A 23,090-nucleotide genomic window follows, 5' to 3' on the forward strand; every position below is an offset into this window, starting at 1 on the left:
CCTGGGCAACAGATCAGACTCCATCTCAAAAAAAAAAAGAAAAAGAAAAAGAAAAAGAAATGCAAGTTCCAGAGCCCCCATCCCAGACTTGCTAAATGAGAAATGCTGAAAGTGAGGCCCAGTAACCTGTATTTGACAAGCCCTGCAGAGGATTCTGACACACGCTGGAGTATGAAAACCACTGCCTGCAAGAGAATTTGGTTTACCTCTTTAGGAAGCCAAGGAGTGCTACTGACCAGCAGCCACTTTAGTTTTTATTTTTAATTTTTTAGTTTTTTATTTACTAGGCTTTATAAAAGCACCAGTAGCCACTTTAACTTTTTGGGGCTGGGCTTAACCTAGAGTTGCAGGCTCAGCTCTCCTACGCTGCTGCTGGCCCAAGGCTGTTTACTGGCTGTAGTGCTGATATCATTTGCACTCAGGGCAATCTTGCCTTTAGTGCTGTGTTTTTCTCCACTGCTTTCCCCTCCAGTTCCAGCTCAATATAACTTTGTGGGAGGAGGAGGGAAGGGTTGAAGGAATTGTCTTCAAAGATTTCTGTAATTTACAGTGAACCCAAAAATTACATTAAAAGTCTGTATTATTCAGGATCGAGCTGTTTTACCATGGGAAAGCCCATCAGAGTACACAACCCTCCATATGGCCACAAAGAACAACTCTCTCTGAATACATGAGTTTCAGGGGCTGCCTGTGCCTTCACTCATTAGGGTTAAAACATGGTCTTAGAGCTGGATGCCCCCTCTGACCTGACAGCTTCAAGTCCTGAGGACTCCCGCGCCCAGTAGTCACCTCCACGGCGAAGCACTGCTCCTGCTCCCGCAGGCGGCTGTAGGTCCACAGCAGGCTCTGGAAGTGCTCCCACAGCTGGACACGCTGCCCCAGGTCTGGGGGCCGCAGCCTGGGGGCAGAGCCAGAGAGGGCAGGCGAGATCACGAGAAAGCTGGTCTCCCCCACACCCAACCGAAGGGCCACAGTCCCAGCTCAGCATCAGAGCCTGGTGAGCCCGCGTGACCTGCCCACACAGCTGGGAAAGGGGGCCAGGCTTCTGGCTGAGCTCTAGCTGTGGAGTGGGGTGAGATAGGCACGGAGCCAGAAGGCAGGCAGCTAAGCAAATCACCTCACTCCTCAACCTCTGTCACACAAACACATGTCATACAAAGCCAGCTAGAGAGAGCCAGGGTGATGCTTAAGCTTCTCACACAGAGGCCACTGAACACAGACAGGTCTGGTCCATCATCAGGGTCCTACACAGGGTCGCAGCCATCTCGGATGCTGGCAAGGTCTGCACTAGCCAATGTGGTTCATGTAACAGGCATCCACCACCTGTAGTATTTGCCATTGAAACCATGACCTATCTGGGCTACAATGACTCATGAAACAATGTTTGTGCATTTGAGAAATGCCTCGATATGGGTAGTTGCTCACATTGATACAAAACTCTGAAGTCCCAGAGTTTCATGCTCTGCAGCTTCCCAATCCATCTTAGAGAATCAAGGGGTGGTGATACCATGAACTTCTCTTTTCTAGGTCTATATTTCAACTATAAGCCTTTTCTGGGGTCCCTCCCACCTCAGTGTATACTTTGAACCATCATTCCCTTTCCCCAAGTTCTTTACTGTGGGCTCAGAGACAGGTTTTAGGGTCTGTCTCCTGAGAAAACCTTCACGAGACTGTATGAGTGTGCACAGGCTTGTGTTTTTCTGGAGAGGCAGTCTGAAGCTTGAGAAGCCAGAGAGGACTAGCTCAGACCAGATTTGTAATGCCGGGCGACGATGTTGGGAGAATGGAAAGAGCACTGGACTGAGAGTCTTGAGCTCAGATTTCCAGTTTGGATGTGGCCAACCACCAGCTGGATGACCCCAGGCAAGTGAGTTCCATTCCCTGCTCTGTTTCACCAGATACAAAGTCAGAGGGTCGGACCAGATGATCTCCAAGGTTCATTTGAGCTCTGTTTGTCTGAACTAGGGACCCAGCTGGGGGCAGTGTGTGAAAAATGGCAGCTTCACAGGGGCTGGGCACACATTGCCTGGTCCAGCGAGGGTGCTCGGCAAAGGACAGAGGGGACCAGCTTTGAGGACTCACTCCTTTCGGATAAGCTGACCGTCCACAGTCACCAGCCCGAAGTGCACTTCGAACAGGTACTTGAGCACGTATAGCTTCCGCCGCAGGTCGCCCTCGCTCTCAGTGTGGTCGCCATTGATGGCAATGAACAGGCATTCTCCAAACTGCAGGCACAGGCAGGCCAGTGTCAGCCAGCCCCCAGGCACTCCCTTCACCTGCCCTAGTCTCCGCGGACAAGCCAGGGAAGGCTCGGGTGCCAGGGGGTTTGATAAGATACCGTTTCTGCCTTCTAAAGGAGTCTAAAGCTCCAGATAAGAGAGGCCTGTGGACTCCCCATCGAGCGGAGGGAAGAGGAACATGGGCCCCAGAGCTACAGACTCACCAGGTGAAGGACATACAGGGAGTTGCCGTTTTCTGTGGAGAAGCAGGTGTAGGTGTCTGAGAGCTTCTCCAGCATCGTCATGGAGGAGATGATGACCGGGGCTAGGAGGGTGCTGAGCTGGTCCTCCAGGGCAGGGAGCTACAAAAATGGGGGAAAATATCACTGCTTAGAGTGGGCCAGACAACAAGAACAAAGGAAAGGACAAGACAAGGCCTTGATATCAAGGGTTCCATAGTGTTAGACCCTCCTGGGAGGGTATCACTGTCCTGGTAGGGAGGGGGGCAAAAAGAGACTGCCCCCAACACTTTGGGTAGTGGTTAGGAAGAATGGGGAGGGCCAGCTGGGTAATGGTGCTGTTTAGGCTCTGAATCCGGAAAGAAACATTAAGGAATTGGGCCTCATTACAATAGTGGAATGTGGGAAGCACTGAACGGGGAGCTGGAAGGAAGTTTGCAGCATGTACCAAAGTCTATGCTGTTTTTTGCAATAAGTTTACTTTGGAAAATTTGTCCTAAAGAAAATGATCAGAGATTAGGACAAAGACACATGCACAAAGATGTTCACTACTGCATAATTTATAATAGCAAACAACTGGAAAAAAATATAAACATCCAGGATCAGGGAAATAGTTAAATAAATAGCAGTACATCAAAATTATGGAAAAGTCTATAGCCACTTAAAATATTAGAGCGTTTCCCACATGTTCTCACTCATAGGTGGGAACTGAACAATGAGAACACTTGGACACAGGAAGGGGAACATCACACACCGGGGCCTGTTGTGGGGTGGGGGGAGGGATAGCATTAGGAGATATACCTAATGTAAATGATGAGTCAATGGGTGTAGCACAGCAACATAGCACATGTATACATATGTAACAAACCTACACTTTGTGCACATGTACGCTAGAACTTAAAGTAAAATATACACACACACACACACACACACACACACACATATATACATGAGTGTTTCAATGACATGGAAAATTCCTCTGACACAATGTTGTAGTTAAAAATAAAACAAGAATGTGAATGTATAGAAAAAACGAAGTATTGATAAAATACTGAGAAAGCCATTTTATTAAAGTTACTTCTGGATAGAGGAATTAGGAGTGATTTTTTTCCCTGTATTTTTAAGTATATTTCTGTACTTTCCCTATTTTCCATAACAAGTCTGCATTGACTTTGATAAGTTCTTCCTCCATCCATTCTCTCAGCTGGCCGAAACAAGGAACAAAACAAATAAATAAGAACAAAAAGGAACTGGACAAGTTTGTTGCAAATGTGTGAATAAAATGGGATAAAGCCAGTGGAACAGTTACAAATCAAATTCTCCACAGTGGAAAAAAAAGAAAGAAAACAGCAGATTTCCCAAGAGGATTTCAGGAGACGTGAATGAAATATGAGGGAGGCACAGCACTAACTTGGAGCTAGGGAAATCTACAAGGAGCTGAGTAAGACCTTGTCTTGAAAAGACGGGCAACTGGCCAGCGGGAAGGTGCAGCATTGAAGTACAAGCGGGACACAGCACTATGGAGTAAGTTTTCCTGCCAACATTCAGGAACCAAGGACTGTGCCCAGCTCCCACAGTCTGTCTGTCAAGCTTTCACAGTGGCTCCTACTCATCGTTCTGGCTCCAGCTCAGATTGTTTTTTTTTCTGGCCACCTCAGGCCACCAACCCCTGCCTCTGTCACTCCCCATCCCGTACCCCATTTAACTTCTCCAGACTATTTGTCACCACCTGAACTCATGGTACTTATTTGCCATCTGGTTCACTGTACAACGTCCTTCTTTAGACTCTAAGTTCCATGAAAGCAGGGATCATGTTGCTATGTTCACTGCTTTACCCCAAGAGACTGGCACATGATAGGTTCTCAATTAATATTTGGTTAATGAATACCCCCACAGATAGGCAAGAATTCAATAAACAGGCAAGAATTCAAATATTTGCTGAATTATTCATATACCACGATTTTCTTGAACAAATTTTATTAATACAGAAGTCACTTATGAATCTAGATTTTGATAGAAACTCATCTTAAAAGCAGTATAGTCACGTACTGAAGAGCAATGTTTTGGTCAGCAACAGACCACGCACGATAGTGGCCCCATAACATTACACGAAGATTTTTGCTATACCTTCTCTATGTTCATTCAGATACACAAACATTTACCGTTGTGTTACAACTGTCTGCAGTATTCAGTACAGTCACATGCTGTACAGGTTTGCAGCCTAGAAGCAACAGGCCATACTGTAGAGCCTAGGTGTGTAGTCGGCTACACCATCTAGGTTTGTGTAAGTACACACTCTGATGTTCACATGACAAGGAAATCACCTAATGATGAATTTGTTATTAATAGAATGTATCACCATCATTAAGCAAGGCATGACTGTAGCTTTTTCCGCAGGAATAGAACTTTTTTTTGGTGAGGGGATGACATGGTCAGGCTTTGTGTCCCCACGAAATCTCATCTTGACTTGTAATCCCCATAATCCCCACGTGTCAAGGGAGACCAGGTGGAGATAACTGAATCATGGCGTGGTTTTCCCCAGGCTGTTCTCAACTCGTTCTCATGAGAATGAGTGAGTTCTCATGACATCCGATGGTTTTATAAGGGGCTCTTCCCCACTTTGCTTGACACTTCTTCCTGCCACCTTGGGAAGAAGGTGCCTTGTTTCCTCTTTGCCTTCCACCATGAATGTAAGTTTCCTGAGTTCTCCCCAGCCATGCTGAACTGTGAGTCAATTAAACCTCTTTATAATTACCCAGTCTCAGGCAGTTCTTTATAGTGGTATGAAAACGGACTGACACAGTAAATTGGTACTGCAGGTGTGAGGTGCTACTATACAGATACCCGAAAATGTGAAAGTGACTTTGGAACCGCATAACAGGCAGAGGTTGGAACAGTATGGAGGGCTCAGAAGAAAACAGGAAGATGTGGGAAAGTTTGGAACTTCCCAGAGACTTGTTGAATGCTTTTGAACAAAATTCTGATAGTGATATGGACAATGAAGTCCATATCATTGGTGGTCTCAGATGGCAATGAGGAACTTATTTGGAACTGGAAAAAAGGTGACTTTTGTTATGCTTTAGCAAAGAGACTGGAAGCATTTTGCTCCTGCCCTAGAGATCTATGCAACTTTGAACTTGAGAGAGATGATTTAGGGTATCTGGTGGAAGAAATTTCTAAGTAGCAAAGCATTCAGGAAGTGACTTGGGTGCTCTTAAAAACACTCAGCTTTATGCATTCACTAATAGATGGTTTGGATTGAGACTTACCTTTAAAAGGGAAGCAGAACATAAAAGTTTGGAAAATTTGCAACCTGATGATGCAATAGAAAAGAAAAGCCCATTTTCTGAGGAGAAATTCAAGCCTTGGCTGCAGAAATTTGCAAAACTAATGAAGAGCCAAACGTTAATCACCAAGACAATAGGAAAAATGTCTCCAGGGCATGTCAGAGGTCTTCACAGCAGCCCCACTTGCCACAGGCCTGGAGGCCTAGGAAGGAAAAACTGTTTCAGGGGTTGGGCCCAGGGCCTTGCTGCTTTGTGCAGTCTGGGGGCATGGTGCCCTGCATCCTAGCCATGGCTAAAAGATGCCAACATACAGCTCTGGCTGTTGTTTCAGAGAGTGCAAGCCCCAAGCTTTGGTGGCTTACATGTGGTGTTGGGCCTGTGGGTGCACATAAATCAAAAATTGAGGTTAGGGAACCTCCACCTAGATTTCAGAGGATGTATGGAAATGCCAGGATGTCCAGGCAGAAGTTTGCTGCAGGGACAGAGCCCTCATGGAGAACCTCTGCTAGAGTGGTGAATAAGGGAATTGTGGGGTCAGATGCCTCCACACAGAGTCCCCATTGGGGCACTGCATAGTGGAGCTGTGAGAATAGGGCCACCATCCTTTAGCCCCCAGAATGGTAGATACACCGACAGCCTGCACCATGCACCTGGAAAAGCTGCAGATACTCAACATCAGCCTGTGAAAACAGCTGGGAAGAGGACTGTACCCTGCAAAAGCACAGGGGTAGAGTTGCCCAAGGCCTTGGGAGCACCTCTTGTATCAGTGTGACCTGGATGGAGACGTAGAGTCAAAGGAGATCATTTCAAAGCTTTAAGATTTGACTGCCCCACTGGATTTCGGACTTGCATGGGGCCTGTAGCCCCTTAGTTTCATCCAATTTCTCCCATTTGGAATGGGAACATTTACCCAATGCCTATACCTCCATTGTGTCTGGAAAGTAACTTGTTTTTTATTTTACAGGGTCATAGGTGGAAGGGACTTGCCTTGTCTCAGGTGAGACTTTGATCTTGGACATTTTGGTTAATGCTGGAATGAATTAAGACTTTGGGGAACTGTTGGGAAGGCATGATTGGTTTTTAAATGTGAAAGGGACATGAGATTTGGGAGGGGCCTGGGCAGAATGATATGATTAGGCTTTGTGTCCCCATCCAAATCTCATCTTGAATTGCAATCCCCATAATTCCCATACTCCTCATATGTCAACAGAGAAACCAGGTGGAGGTAAATGAATCATGTGGGCAGGTTCCCCCATGCTGTTCTTGTGATACTGAGTTCTCATGAGATCTAATGGTTTTATAAGAGGCTCTTTCCCCTTCACTCAGCACTTCTCCTTCCTGCTGCCTTGTGAAGAAGGTGTCTTGCTTCCCTTCGCCTTTTGACATGATTGTAAGTTTCCTGATGCCTCCACAGCCGTGCTCAACTGTGAGTCAATTAAACTTCTTTCCTTTACAAAGTACCCAGTCTTGGGCATTTCTTTATAGTGGTATGAAAATGACAAGTATTTCTGAGTTGTAATGTTAAAGTGTTAAACTGGATGTCCACATGCAAAAAAAAAAACACAGGGGAGATAAAAATGTTTGGTGTATATAGACTATAAAGGAGCATACTCATATATTACTTGGTGGAATTATAAAGTAGTACAATATCTTTGAATGGCTTTTGATTCAATATTTTTATTTTTAGGAATTTATCCTAAGGAAATAATCTGACATGAGATAAAATTTAAGCACAAATGTTCCTTAAAGCAAGAGTGATATAGCAAATTAGGAGCAATATATATGTCCATATGAGGAAAATAGTTAAATAAAGGATGATACACTGATTCATGTACTGGAGTATAATGTTTCCATTAAGAATTATGCTTCTGAGACTATTTAAGAAAAGAGAAGAAATATCTTGATATAATGGCAAGTGAAAAAAAAAAAAGGCAGTAAAACTGTAAATGTGGTATAATCCCAATTATATAGAAAAAATAAAGACCCAAAGAAAGTATATTAAAAAGCTAATAGCTCTGGGTAGTGGAATTACAGGTCATTTAAAAACTATCTCTTTGTATTTCCAAATTTCCTACAATTAACTCATGTTATTTATATGACAAGAAAAGAATGTGTTGCACATTAACAACAACAAAAAAAACTTTAAAGACCACCTTTCCTTTACACTACTCATTTTTAGGAACTGAAAATTCAGTTCATTCCTTTGCCAGGTTTTCAATAAAGAGGAAGAGAAAGGCCACCAAATAGCTTGCTTCTTAAGCTGACATAGTTGTAACAGTAGTTTAAAAACGGAAATACTTAAAAAGTCTTAATTTAAATATTGTATGTATTGACTGTTAAAAAATAAAGTCTAACAGTTAGCTTAAATAAAACCACTTGAATGTCTATGATCTCTGATATCTTGTGTTTGCCTAAAGACTGTGATGAGAACATGGGTGACATTGATGGTAAATGGACCCCCTGAAGTGGAGTTGGCTCACTCATTGGCTGGATGATGAGACCCCTTAGAGCAGAAAGGGCAAGATAGGCAACCAGTCCATGCTGCTGCAGAAACGTAAGAACACCTTCCACTGCATCCCCAGTAAAAAACATTTTTAACCCAAAATTAATTGGGAAAACATTTTCAAAATAAATTACTCCTTTAAAATATACAGTAGAAATTATGTAAGTGAAAATGACAAGTATTTCTGAGTTGTAACGTTAAAGTATTAAACTGGATGTCCACATGCAAAAAAAAAAAAAAAAAAAAAAAAAATTAACTTCAATCCATAGCTCGCACCACACACAAAAATTCAAAGTAGATCATCAGACCTGATATAAAACCTAAAACTATAAAACTTTCAAAAGAATATGTAGAGAAAACTCTTTGTGAGTTGGGCAAAGATTTCTTAGATGTAACACTAAAAGCATAATCCATAAATGCAAAATGGACAAACTCGAGTTCTAATACTTCTGCTCTTTGAAAGATACCATTGAGAATATAAACACAAGCCACAAACTGGAAGAAAGTATTTGCAAAACATGTATCTGATAAAGGACTTCATCCAAAATATATCACAAGCTCTCAAAACTCAGTAAGAATAGTAAGAAGAAACAATCAACTCAAATAAAAACTGGGCAAAAGATATGGCAAATAAGCACATGAAAAGATGCTCAAAATCATTAGTCATTAAGGAAATGAAATTTAAAACACAGTGAGATTCCAGTGGACATCTATTAGAATGGCTACAATTAAAAAGACGGACCATAGTGTTGGTGAGGATATGGAGGAACTGAACTCTCAAACACTACAGCTGGAATAAAAAATTATACAACCACTTTGGAAAAGTTTGGCAGTTTATTAAAAAGTTACACATGCACGTACATGATCTAGCTGTTCTACCCTAAGTATCTGTCCTTGGACGTGAAAGCATCCATGTATACATGGACTTGTACGTGCATGTTCATAGTTGCTTTACTTGTAATAGTCAAAAACTGAAAATTACACAGATGTCCATCAACAAGTAAATGAATGAACAAATGGTGGCATCCTGATACAATAGATTACTGCTCAATGAAAAGGAATGAACTATTGATACATGCCACAACACAGATGAATCACAAAATAATCATGCTGAGTGAAAGCAGTCAAACCAAAACCAAACTAAATCCAAGCACATACTGTATGGCTCCATTTATATAAGCCCATATAATACAAACTAACCTATCGTGACAGAAAGCAGATCAGCAGTTCCTACGGGATGGGGATGGGAAAGAAAGGATTACAAATGTTTGAGGTGGTAGATATATTCCTTTTATTGATTGTGATAGAATCATAGGTATATATACATATCAAAGCTTATCAAGTTGTATACTTTAAATATGTGCAATTTATGGTATGTTAATCATACCTTAATACAGCTATTAAAAATTAATGTGTTCAGCTTACATTAAACTTTTTCATTTTTTTTTTTGCTCTGTCGCCCAGGTTGGAATGCACAGGCACAATCTTGGCTCACTGCAACCTCTACCATCTGGACTCAAGTGATCCTCCCACCTCAACCTCCCAAGTAGCTGGGACCACACCTGGCTAACTTTTGTGGTTTTTTTTTTTGTAGAGACAGGGTTTCGCCATGCTGCCCGGGCTGGTCTCAAACTCCTGAGCTCAAGCAATTGACCCACCTTGGCTTCCCAAAGTGTTGTGATTACAGGCGTGAGCCACCATGCCCAGCCTTGTTAAACTTTTTAGGGTACAGAAACTGATGGCTCCAAGTTCCTCTGTTATGTGATTCAAATTCGACATCTTCTTGCCCTCACTTAGCCCGGAGAGCCCTGGTGGGGTGTGGGGGTGGGGTCATTGAGCTCAGAGCATCAAGAGGCAGACCTTGAGGATGAGGGTCTAGCTGTGAAGGATGCTGGACCCCACACAACACGCTGCTCATGCTGCCCAGGACAGGGTGAACACAGGTTTTCCTGCCTCTCTGCCTGCTGGTAGTTTTGTATGGTTCCTTCCTATCCACCCCTCCTGGGACTGCCTACCCTGCACTCACCTCTTCTTCCTCATTCTCTGACTGCCCGAACTTCAGCCGGAGACTCTCTTCAAACTCGTCATCTGTCCAGTAGAAGAGGACCTCTGCACCCTCAGTGGCCACCAAGACGCACTTCATCTGCCAGGGAAAGGCAAGGTCAAGGTCAGCCCCTAGCCCCAACATCCATGAGCACAGCCTGAGTAACGAAGAGGACCCCAACCCCAGCAAACATTCAGTGAGCCCTTTCTGCACACCAGACATCACAAAGGCCTTCCATTTTTGTTGCACCCTCACAACTGGACAAAGTAGGGCTCTTTAGGTACTCCCATTTTAGAGAGCAGGACACAGGCACAGCCTGAAGTGGCAAAGCTGGAATCCAGACCTAAATCTGTTTGATGCCAAGGCTGGGGCTCTTTCCTCTGTGGTATCTAGTCCCTCTCAGCACAGCATCAGACCCACCACAGGGCCTACCGGAACCAGACTGGAACAGGAAGGGACCCGGGTCTTGGCCTGGACATGGAGCCGAATGCCCAGGGAGGCCATGCTCACAGCAGACAGTTAGTGCCTGGTGTGGATTGGAGGGCGCTGCTGCACCTCCATCTCTGCGCAGTCCAGAGATATCTCTCCCTCAGATAAAAACAGTTCCAGGGCCAGGGGCGGTGGCTCACGCCTGTAATCCCAGCACTTTGGGAGGCTGAGGCGGGTGGATCACCTGAAGTCAGGAGTTTGAGACCAGCCTGGCCAACATGGTGAAACCCCGTCTCTACTAAAAATACAAAACTTAGCCAGGCGTGGTGGCACGTGCCTGTAATCCCAGCTACTCGGGAGGCTGAGGCAGGAGAATTGCTTGAACCTGGGAGGCAGAGGTTGCAGTGAGCCGAGATCGTGCCACCGCACTCCAGCCTAGGGGACAGAGAGAGACTCTGTCTGAAGAAACAAATAAACAAACAAAAAACAGCTCCAGAAGACGAGCCTCAAAGGCCCTGAATTTATTTCAGCACCACAGAATTTCATTCAAATGCTGCTCTCCCTGCTCATGGTGAGAACAGAGGCTGCCTAAAGACCCTGTACCTAGTAGGCTGCAGCTTCTAGGGCCACAGCTACCAGTGTCTTCAGCCCTCCCAAATCTCCTCCCCCACCCCTGCCACACACACCACACACTCTGTGCTTGATTGTGTAAGGAACGTCTTCACTATTCACCCACTGGAAGATCTTTCATACAGCTCCCCACACTGTGTGCCGTGGCCCTCTGGGTGCGGCAAGCGCTGATCTTCTAACTCTTGGGGCAGCCTGACCAGGCTGGTGAGGACAGCGCTCCAGGCTGCCTGCTGCAGCTGAGAGGCCTCAGGCAGTGGTTTCAAATCCTCTTATGTGCCTCAGGGTGTCATGCCGATATAATCATGTGGTATGTGTGCTAAGCCATAACAATGATTAGGAAGCTCTGCTGTAACTCTCACACATGCAGATTTCCAGTTTTTTTGGGAGGATCATAGCATCTCCAGGTCTTGTGTTCTGTCATCCCCAGGTCCAGCTTAGTGGTCCTTACTGAATTCCTCCCAAACTAACTCCGTGCAACTGGTCCCAAGGTGTTTATGGTGAATGCCAGGAGACAACAGCACAGTGAAGGAGGAATGCAGGCTATTCCCACAGAATTACTCAATGCCAAGGCAGACACTGACAGTGCAACAGGTGTGAAGAGGAGGTTGCTGGGAGAGGCAGGTGGACCTGAAGAGGCTTCTCTGGGACTCCCAGGTACATGTGACAAAGCTGACCAGAGTGTATGGGTTAGGGAGCAGTGGGCTATGGAATGGAGGCTGTGGTTGTGAGCAGAGAAGTGACCGGCTGGCTGGAGATGGGCAGGTTGAGGTCATGAAGGCGGTCATCTAGGTGCAGGTGTCGGGTAATGAGTGCTCACCCCTTGGTGGGGGCCGGAGGAGCTTTAAAGACTCAGCAGGCTGTGATGACCCACCTGGATGCGAGGGGTGAAGGAGAGATGAGGCATCAGGATGGGGGTGACCTCAGGATGCAGGGCTGGGGAGGGGATGAGCAGGTCTGCAGAGCTCAGGAGCACTCAGTCCACTGCCTACCTCATTCCATCTGCCTCCCAGTGCCCCAGGGTGGATGCTGCCTGCCTCCCTGTCCTCCCCAGGTGGGGCAAAATCATCTACCTTGGCAAGGAGCACAGTGGAGCATCCAGACAGTCAGAGGTTCAGAAAGGGCTGCAGCAGAGACTTGGGGACTGGTTCATGGGAGAGCAGCACAGCATCCCTGGTCCTGCAAATGCTTAAAACAGAGAGAACATGAAGGCAGACAAATGCCCTGGTCCTGACTGCTGCCCGTTGGGAAAGGACAAGCTGGAGAAGGGCTGCGTGGTCCCTGGTCTCTCCAGGCCCTGAGGCAGTCTGCTAAGAACATATCCGGGATCCTGCCCCTCACCTCCCATAATGGAGAATAGGAACCCGGCCAGAACAGCCCTTTGTACAGAGCAGGTGCCCACTTTTGTTCCTTCCTCCTTTGTTCCTACGAAGCGCTCTCACTTCTGTGGGTCACTCAGAGCTCCCCAAGCAGCCCCAGGGAGCTCGCTAGGAGTGACTGACCGGAGACAGCATAGCACACCCCAGGCGGCGAGGATGCAGTCCCAGTGAAGGGAGTGGGGATCCTGGGGTGATGCGATGAGTGGAAGGAAACAAACAGGAAAGGCATCTGGGACCAGGTTCTAGTTTTGGCTTTGCCAAGTCGCATAAACCTCTTTGAGCCTCAAACTCCCACGGAGAAATAGAGCAACATCCCCTACTCTACCTCCCTACAGGGTTAGATCACGGGAGTGACCAGGCAAGCTGCAAAGTAACCTTAGCAAACTGCTTTCTTATATAGGTGTGGGGATCATTATTCCTATTTCCCAGCTTCCCTTCTTCAAATAACAGGATTAACCAATCTGGTTCCAGAATCTTTCATATTTGGATAGAAGGCAGGAACAACAGAAAACTTAATTAGGAAGTCAAGCACTGTAAGCGAGTAAGAGGCAAGTGACTACCCGCCACAGAGACTGCTGTTAGGAGTTCGGCCTTTAGCAACCTAATCCTGAGACGGGCTCCATCACCCACATGATTGGCCCGAATGCCACATTCCCGAAACAGGGGGATGCTTCCCAAAGGCTGCTGGGAAGAGAACCTCGCCGGTGAAACGTTGTGACTTCGGCTTCACCTTGCTATCTTGCCCTAGAAAGGGAACTCGGAGGGGACTCACTGGCGAAGGGTGCTCCAGATGGCGGGGGGAGGGCCAAGCTGGGGCGACCCCCAGGGCGCACTTTCACCATCTGGACTCCAGCAAACCTCCCTGTAGCCCTTGGTCCCGCCTTCAGCAGCTCCTTCTGGGGTCCCACACCTTCGGAGCCCGGCCCTGTCCCCGAGTCTCTGCAGAGAGCGAGTCAGCGGCTCCCGTTTGCCTAGCACGCCAGTTTCTGTCCAGTTTTACCCCCAAATCCCCACCTCTCCCCACCCCTGAACCTCACGGCCATCCTGGGAAGGAGGCTTGACTTGTGACATCCGCCCCTCTTCACGGCTGAGGAACTTTGGCTCCGAGCGAGGAAGCGACCTGCCCACGACCACACGCCCGCAGTGGGTGAGGCTAGGGGTGGGCCCGCTCCGGGACCCCTAGAGCCCCTCCCCCACTTCCGGGAGGGTTGCGAGGGGCTCTGAGGAAGGATCACCGCCCCGGGAGGGGACTGCCCGGAGACCCACGTACCGGATCGCGGCGCGCACAGCGCCCCGCCTGCAGGAGCCCGGGCGCGCTTCCGGGTAGGACCGCGTGATCGCGCACGTGACCGCCCCGCCCCGGGAGGGGCCGGAGCCGCCGTTGCTTTCCGCAGGTTCGAGCCCCGCCCCTGCCAGGCCTTGCCCATGCCCCGTTTTACAGAAGAGGAAACGGAGGCTCAGAGAGAGAAAAAAATAACTTGCTGAGGGGCCGAACCAGGCTCAGAACCCAGGTTTCCTGGCTCCTCAGCTGATTCCTTCTCTCCTCCTCTTGCCCGGAACCCCAGGCTTTGCTTAATGAACTGAAGTTCTAGGGTTAAAGCTGTCCTTTTGTGACTGCTCTTCCTGACCTTTGGGGAGGTGACACAGCGCACAGAAGGGCTCAGTTGCCCCCAGAGTCCCAACGCTGGAATTTCTTTATAAAAGTTTTCAATCTATTTTGGGAGCAGAGTGCACATTAGGAGTTTCGTGTTGAACCTATGTTTGCAAGATTAATTTTAAAAAATGGTATGTATATTGGGGGTGGCTGGAAGTGGAGGGGGCATTCTGTTAATAATGGAAGGGGCTAAATTCCCGAACAATCCACCCCTCAGTGCCTGGGTGCCACCTAGGAGCTCTGAGCCCAGCCCAGCGGGGTATGGGTTGTAGGAACTGGCTGGGGATATAGTAGATTGAGCATCCCTTGGGGGAAAGGCAGAGGCTAAGAATCAATACCTCCACCACCTGCAGATCAAAGAGAGCATCACTCCCCACAACCCACTACCCACCCCTTCCAGCCCACCTTAGGGCAAATTCTTCCAACTCCCCATCCACAGCACATAGCCCTGCGGCAGGCATCTCTCTCCCCAGCCCACCATTGAGATCCTTCACTCAATATGCTTTCAGTGGTTGAATGAATTCCATTAAATGGATATGCTATTATTTACTTATTCATTCCCCTACTGGTAGTTTCCATTTCCCAACAGCAATGTGTGAGGATTCTGATTTCTCCACATCCTCATCAATGCTTGTTATTGTTAATTTTCTTTTTAAGTATAGTAATCCAGTGTGGAGTAGTATCTTGTGATTTTCATTTGCACTTCCCTGACGTTCAGCATCTTTTCATGTGCTTTTTGCCCATTTGTGTACCTTCTTTGGAGAAATGTCTATTCAAATCCCTTATGCATTTTTAAATTGTCTTTATTATTGAGTTGTAAAAGTTCTTTATATGCTCTGGATACAAGCCCCTTATCAGATACATGATTTGAAAAAAAAATTTTTTTTCCCATTATGTGGCCTGTCTTTTCACTTTCTTAGTGGTATCATTTGTAGCACCAAAGTTTTAAATTTTTATGTAATCCAGTATAATCTATTTTTTAGTTATGTGCAGGCTTTTTGTGTCAATATGTTTCTTTTTTTTTCAAATTTGTTTGTGGTAAAATACATATAATGTAAAATTGATCATTAAGCATTTTAAGTGTACTGTTCAGTAGTATTAACTGCATTCCTAATGCTGTGCAGCCATCACCGCCATCCATCTCCACAGCTCTTTTCATCTTTTAAAACTGAAACTATATCCAGTAAGCAATAATTCTGACCGGGCGCGGTGGCTCACGCCTGTAATCCCAACACTTCGGGAGGCTGAGGCGGGTGGATCACGAAGTCAGGAGTTCAAGACCAGCCTGGCCAACATGGTGAAACCCCATCTCTACTAAAAATACAAAATTAGCAGGGTGTGGTGGCACACAGCTGTAGTCCCAGCAACTTAGGAGGCTGAGGCAGGAGAATTGTTTGTACCTGGGAGGCAGAGGTTGCAGTGAGCCAAGATTGTGCCACTGAACTCCAGCCTGGGCAACGGAGCGAGGCTCCCATCTCAAAAACAACAACAATAATTCTTCATTCCTCTTCATAGCAACCACAATGCTACCTTCTGTCTGTATGAATTTGACTACTCTAAGTACCTCATGTAAGTAGAATCATACAGTGTTTGTCTTTTTATGACTGGCTTATTTCACTTAGCATAATATTCTCAAGGTGCATTCATGTTGTAGCACATGTGAGAATTCTTTCCTTTTTTCTTTATTTTTAAGCCTGAATAATATTCTGTTGTCTGTATATACTATATTTTGCTTATCCATTTATCCATTGATGGACAGTTGGGTTACTTCCATTGTGTATAAGGTCGTTATGAACATGAGTGTACAAATATCTCTTTGAGACTCTGCTTTCAATTATTTTGGGCATATACCCAGAAGTGAAACTGCTAGATCATATGGTAATTTTATTTTTAATTTTTTAAGGAACTACCATACTGTTTTCCACAGCAGCTGCATCATTTTACATTCCCACCCACAGTGTACAAGGGTTCCAGTTTATCCACATCTTTGTCAACACTTGCTATTTTCTTTAAAATTTTTATAGTGGCCATCCTAATGGGTGTGAGGTAGTTCAACATAAGTTTATATTTCTCTTAGGTAAATATGTAGGCATGGGATTGCTGGGCTGTATGGTAAGTCTATGTTTAAATTTCTATTAAACTGCTGAACCATTTTCCAAAGTGGATGTACCATTTTACATTCCTCCTAGCAACACTGAGAGTTGTAATTGCTCTGTAGTCTTGTTAGCACTTGATACTGTCCTAGTAGGTATGTGGTAGTATGTCAAGTGTTCAAATCTTTTGCCATTTAAAAATTGGATTGTCTGTCTTATTATTTATTTGATTTATGTGTTTGGATTCAAGCCCTTTATTAAATCTTTTTTCCCCAGTCTGTAGCTTTGTCTTTTCCTTTTCTTTACAGTGATTTTTGAAGAGCAGAAATCTTTGTGCATTTTGTGTCCTATGTAGTCTCTGCTTAGCCAGGGTCACAGAGATTTTCTCCTGTTTCTTCTTTTTTGCAGAAATTTAATAGTTGTAGATTCTGTCTTTAGGTTCACAATCCATTTTGAGTTAATTTTTGTGTATGATGTGAGAGAAGGTTGAGGTTTTAGTTTTTTGTTTTTGTTTTTTTTGTTTTGCATATAGATGTCCAATTTTTCTAGCACCATTTGTTGAAAAAAAAAAAAAAAAAACATTTTCTTGGCTGGGCACGGTGGCTCATGCCTGTAATCCCAGCACTTTGGGAGGCCGAGGAAGGCAGATCATCTGAGGTCAGGAGTTCAAGACTAGCCTGGCCAACATGGTGAAACCCCGTTTCTAGTAAAAATACAAAAAAAATTTAGCCGGGCTTGGTGGCATGCACCTGTAATCCCAGCTACTTAGGAGGCTGAGGCAGGAGAATCGCTTGAACCCGGGAGGCAGAGGTTGCAGTGAGCTGAGATCATGCCATTGCACTCCAGCTTGGGCAACAAGAGTGAAACTCTGTCTCAAATAAATAAATAAATAAATAAATAAATAAATAAATAAATCTTTTCTCCATTGAATTAATTACCATGGCACAGTTGTCTCAAATCAATTGACCATCTGTGTGTGAATCTATTTTTGGAGTCTATGTTGTTCAATAAATTTAAAAGGATTTTATTGATTTTCTTAGAGGCAGTTTTTGGTTTAATCAATTTTTATTGATTCTCTGTTTTTTAATTCATCAACTTCTGTTCTGATAGTTACTATTTCCTATCTTCTGTTTACTTTGGATTTATTTTTTTTTCTTCTTTTTAATAGTTTGTTAGGGTAGAAACAAAGGCCATTGATTTGAGAGCTTTTGTCTTTTCTAATGGAGTTTAGTGCTGTAGATCTTCCCCAAGGTACTGCTTTATCAGCATCCCACAACTTTTTATCTGCTGTGTTTTCATTTTCAATTACTTAAAAATGCTAATTTTTCTTTTGATTTATTTAGAGTATAGTTCAGAGGTCAGCCAGATATTTGAGTGTACTTTGTACCAGCTTTTTAAGTTTCTCCCACCTGTTCCCCTTCCCTCTCAATTCAATTTTCAGCTGCTCTGGTAGTCTTGAACACCAGTGTCACTCCACGGCCTAATATAATAGCTGCTTGCTGATGGACCTTGCTCTCTGTTGTGAACTAGGGGAATTCCTTCAGGAGAAAAGCCAAATAAATGTAGATATCACCGAGTGTGATTTTCTTCATTCAAGAGCTGTATCTCCTGCAGTTTCTGCCTGCTCTTAGCTGTTTTGCATTGCCTTCAAAGAATTGTTTTTTGAAATTTTGTCTAAGGTTCGTAAGTGTTATTGGCAAAAGGGTTAGTCTGATATAACTTTAACATTATCAGAAATTGGAAGTTTTTCTGCACATTTATATATGCAGTATTTTCCATTTAGTTTAAAATATTTTCTAATTTTTATTGTGATTTCTGATTTTTTTCTCATGGAATATTTAGAAGTGTATTTCTTAATTTTCAAGCACAGGGAGATTTTCTAGTTTCATATCTATCTATCTATCTATCTATCTATCTATCTATCTATCTATCTATCAATCTGTCTATAATTTCCACTTATATTCCACTGCTGTCAGAAGTACATTGTATGTTATTATTTTTGAAGTTTTTTGAAACTTTATGTCACAGTATATAATCAAGTTTTATAAATGTTTTGATGTGTTGTTGAAAAAGGACTTTATTCATTTGTTGTAATGTTCTCTATATATCATTTAGATAAAATATGTTAATTGTATTGTTTAACTCTTTTCTATTCTTTCTGATTTTTGCCTTTTCTCTCATTTTCTGCAATAAGAGTTAAACATCTATTATAATTACAAATTTGTCTATTTCTCCTTTTATTTCTGTGAGTTTTTTTGCTTCACATATAGAAGATGTCATTAGGTACATGCAGATTTATAAGTATATATCTTACTGTTAAATCAAAACTTTCATCTTTATGAAATGTCCCTATCACTAGCAATGCTTTTTGGTTTTACAAAAACATTTATTGTCTCATATAAACATAAGGACATCACCTTTTGTTGCATGGCATATCTTTTTCTTACTCCTTTTAATTTCTTATATTTTAGATATTTCTTTTGAAATAGCTTTTAGTTGGACTTTCTTATATCTGACAACCTTTGTCTTTTAATTGGAGCATTTATTCCATTTACATTTAGTGCCATTACAGATAAATTTGGTTTTAAATCTATTATGTTGTTAGTTGCTTTCTATTTGTCCCAACTGTTCTTCATTAACTTTGTCTTCTTTCTTGCTTTCTGTTACATGAAGCATTTTTGTGATGATTCCACTGCCTCTCCATTCACTTAGAAAAATATTCTTTTAAATATTAGTTCAGTGGTTACCATAGAGACTAAAACATGTATCTTTGACTTATCAAAGTTTAATGTAAATTAGTAGTTTTACCTCTTTCTTGAAAATGTCAGGATGTTAGTATATCTTTCATTTACCAGCTTTCAATATGTATGGAATTATTGTAATGCATTTTTAATTACTTACATATTTTAAATTGCATGAGACATTGTTACTATTAGATTATATTTATTTAGAGTTTCCCACATAATTACCCTTTACGTTGCTTTTCATTCTTTCCTGCATCTCTCATTGCATTATTTTGGTTGTTCATTCTTTCTCTCCCTGTCTTTCTCTTCATCTTTCCTTTCACTGTCTCCTCCAATTTTCTCACCCTCCCACCACCCACTCACACCTAGACATAGTTGGGTTCTAAGACATTAGGTGCACACATGGTGAGATTCTACTATAATACATTTCAGTTGCTGCTGCAGAAACCCCTTGTACTTGTCTTAAAGTTCAGTTTAACTAATTTCTCCAATGTGAGGTCAATCTTTTCCTTTTAAAAACCTAACAAGGTGAGTAAGCCGTGGGGCATTATTAGTCTATATTAGTTATGCACTAAATCACGGCTTGGAAGAAATTGGGGTGGCAAGAGTCAAGTAATTAACTAAAAAAAAAATCAGGACGCTATCCCTGAGGGTGAGAGGATCTTCAAAACGTGTTATCTGTGTTGAATTTCATGTGCATGCATTCTAGAAGGCATTTATGTAGAAATAGCAACAATTTAAAGCTAACTTTGAAACTTCACAAAAGGATGTATCTAATACATAAGCTAACATGAGGAGGAAATAGAAAAACAACAGCAGCCGGACCAGAGACCATCTGACATGACATCGGACAACAGGGAGTTTCAGGTAAACTTAGAGTTCACTTAAATCCAAAGTCCTCATTTTATAGATGAGAACACTGAGGTCCAGAGAGGCTGAGTGAGTTTTCTTCTGAGGTGGATAAAATCAGTGGAATAGCCTGTTCTGATCTCCAGGTGTGACTGTTCATTGGGTCTAGAGTTGACCTCTATGATTCTCTAGTTACCTTTTAGCCCACTTTGCTATTTGAGGTTTCAAATTATATTTTTGATGTTTCCGGTAGGGGGTGCAGCATCTTCTACTATGTGCATCTACATTGCATGCCTGTGGAGCAACACAGAGATTGTTTTCTGATAAAAATCAGCCAAGTACTAGGAGAGGCAGGACTTTAGAAGTGGAGGAGATGCAGAAGGAAGCTTAGGTTACTATGGAGTGTGCAAAAGAAGTCCTGTGGATTTAGATAACACCACACACAAACCGCATGTAATATTCACTTGATGGCAAATCACCTAGAGGGATCTAACAGCATTGACCCATTCTCTGGTCTTCTAGCATCCATCATAGTTTTGTGCTCCTTTTCCATGAAATACGTTTGTTGTTGGAAAGTAGGTGCCCAGATAAGGACTGCATTTCCTCTAGCCTCGAGATGAGACCAAATGACTGCTGGCCAATGGAACCAAGTGGAGAGGACTGACTCCAGTTCCAGGTTAGGCCTCCAGCTGCTCTGGGCATGTCGATGGAACAGAACCACCACCTCCACCCCATTACCACCAATTCAACTTTACATGAATTATAAGCGAGAAATAAACTTGGACTGTGTTAAGCCATTGAGTTTCTGGGGTTTAACTGTTATTATAGTTAACAATGACTTTAATACAGTCAATGACATCTAACTGGAATTATGAAATTCAATTTCTACTTAGAGTAATTGAAGCAAAGGTTGTGGAGGAGGGGAAGGGGGCAGCACACCATGAAATCAGAGATCCCCAGTATGAGTTAGTTCGTCAGTCAATCAGTCTTAAGGTCAGGGTGTAGCGTGGGCAGCAGTTGCCTCCCTCTCCCCACAGAACACCCTGAGAATAGGAAGTTAGAGTAGTCGCATCTTGTTACTTACAAAACATTACCCCAAAATGTAAACTACCCCCTGGACTCAAACTCTCTACAATCACCAGGTTTCATAAACTATAATCTGCTTTCTGGAAAAAAATATTAACCTGCTAAAATTCCCTGCACAGAGAGGCAGCTTTTTCTGGGAGGTATTCCTGAGCTCATTTTGCCAACTTCCAGATGAACAAAACTAAAGTTTCTTTTTGCTTCTTCCAAAAATATACATTATCACATAACATTTACAACTTGAAAAAGAATCCTAGAATATTTTCATGAATAATAATTAGAAGAGTAATGTTCACATAGGAAGGGCGCCTTTTCTCTGCCGTGTGCATAGGACCCTGAGACCCTGGGATTTACTTATGAGCCAGTCACATGGAACTTGGTCAACTCCTCCAAAATGCTCCCAGCGCTCACAGGGGCTGCCTTGGTGTTTGGAAGGAGGTGATGCCAAAGCAGTTGGTTTGCTGGATTTTGACTTTCTTGTTTTAAAGTGGTATTTGCAAATACTACCCCAAGGGCAATGGTTAATGGATTTAACCTTTGGGTCATGGGGGCCAGGAAGCAGCACTCACGGAGGCTGTGTGTGTGTGTGTGTGTGTGGTGTGGGGTGCTGACTGAATCTGCCACTCACCTCTCAGGCCTTAGGAATACCAAAGATTCTCACCTATGATTGGTGGTGATGGTGGGAGTGGTCCTTAAAACTTCTGTATAGAAAATCACAGCAGAACAGACCAGAAGGACCACTGATGGGGCAAGGTGAACCTGGACTCAGAGTTCTACAGCAAAGGCTGTCCACAACACTACTTACTACTCAGGAGAGCTTCTAGTTGGCCTCCTCAAACCAGAGAGCAGTTGTACTGGGGGTAAGGCACTGCTAGGGTTCTCTGCAGGACACACATGCGATGTTAAGGAATCTAGCTGTGGGCAACACGGAGATGAAAAATAGTTGGCCACAATCAGTCAGGTGAGAGGTAGCACAGTGTAAGGACAGCAGGCTTTGCAATGTAACAGACCTGGGTTCAACTCCTAGTTTTGCCACACTGTTTTTCTGGGTGGTCTTGGACAAGTTCTTTCTCTAATCCTCCCCATCTATAATTGGGTCTGAACACTCACCATACCACCCAGGACTGCTGTAAGCATTCAGTGAAATAGCATGTCTGATAAGAAGAAGGCACTCGATCAAGGAAGGGCAGCCACAGAAGCCTTCGTGCCATGGTTAGTGGACCTCAGAGGGAAGGGTTCTGTATGTCCCAGTTGTTTGGGCCTTACAATAATAATAAAATTCATTTTAGCACTCTCTCTCTATGGAGTACTTCTTATCTTCTTTTTAATTCTGGTATATCCTAAGAAAAGATTACAAACAATTCTAAAATGGAAACTTCACTCTACTTCAATACAGCAGATTTCCCTGGGCTCCTGGTTGGGCACAGAGTGAGTGGCTGGAAGAGGGGAATCTGTGGACGTGGAGAGTAAGTTAGTGGAAAAGAGCACTCAGCAGGAGCCAGGCTGGGGCAGTTGTGCCGATGCTGGAGAGAGGAGAAGTGGAGGAAGCTGTGCCAAGTAAGCGTTTATGCTCTTTCTTCCCTTGCCTTTTCTAAGCCATAGTGCTATTAATTTTGGTTGCTCTATTGACATTTCAAAATGTTAGTCTTCCCTTCTCCTAGTGTTTTTATTGTCAGAGGGATCCACCTGGTTCACCTTTGCTTCTGCAGAGGCTCAACACTGCCCTTGTGTTTTCAAACATAAAGCTACCCTCAATGGATTTCCAAGGTGAATCCTGCAGCTGCATCCATCCCAGACAGTGGGGCTTTGAACGCCTGTGGAGAACACCTGCAGATGCTGGGCCTCGCCATGACCACCGGAGGCTCAGGGGTTAGCACACCGAGTCCTCACCGCCAGGAGGCCACCGAAACTCCCAGTGCTGACAGCAGGTGGGAGCCTCT

General features: G+C 43.9%; 1 protein-coding gene across 9 annotated transcripts in view; it reads right to left on the reverse strand.

Annotated features, from left to right (window-relative positions):
* Positions 1–14,074, reverse strand: part of HPS1 (HPS1 biogenesis of lysosomal organelles complex 3 subunit 1) — a 30,602-nt gene extending 16,528 nt beyond the window's left edge. For 2 of the 9 annotated variants that reach the window (XM_050805699.1, XM_050805696.1), the window contains exons 1-6: positions 13,998–14,074; positions 12,422–12,536; positions 10,275–10,391; positions 2,444–2,581; positions 2,083–2,225; positions 790–898 (exon numbers count right to left, since the gene is read on the reverse strand). In XM_050805699.1, the coding sequence (XP_050661656.1) occupies positions 790–898; positions 2,083–2,225; positions 2,444–2,581; positions 10,275–10,391 (507 nt within the window). In that variant the 5' untranslated portion in view covers positions 12,422–12,536; positions 13,998–14,074. The other 7 variants (XM_050805698.1, XM_050805695.1, XM_050805697.1 and 4 more) reach the window with 7 other exon arrangements.
* Between the last annotated feature and the right edge of the window lie 9,016 nt (positions 14,075–23,090).

The sequence above is a fragment of the Macaca thibetana genome, chromosome 9 (genome assembly GCF_024542745.1).
Source record: "Macaca thibetana thibetana isolate TM-01 chromosome 9, ASM2454274v1, whole genome shotgun sequence".
In the NCBI taxonomy this organism is placed as follows: Eukaryota; Metazoa; Chordata; class Mammalia; order Primates; family Cercopithecidae; genus Macaca; species Macaca thibetana.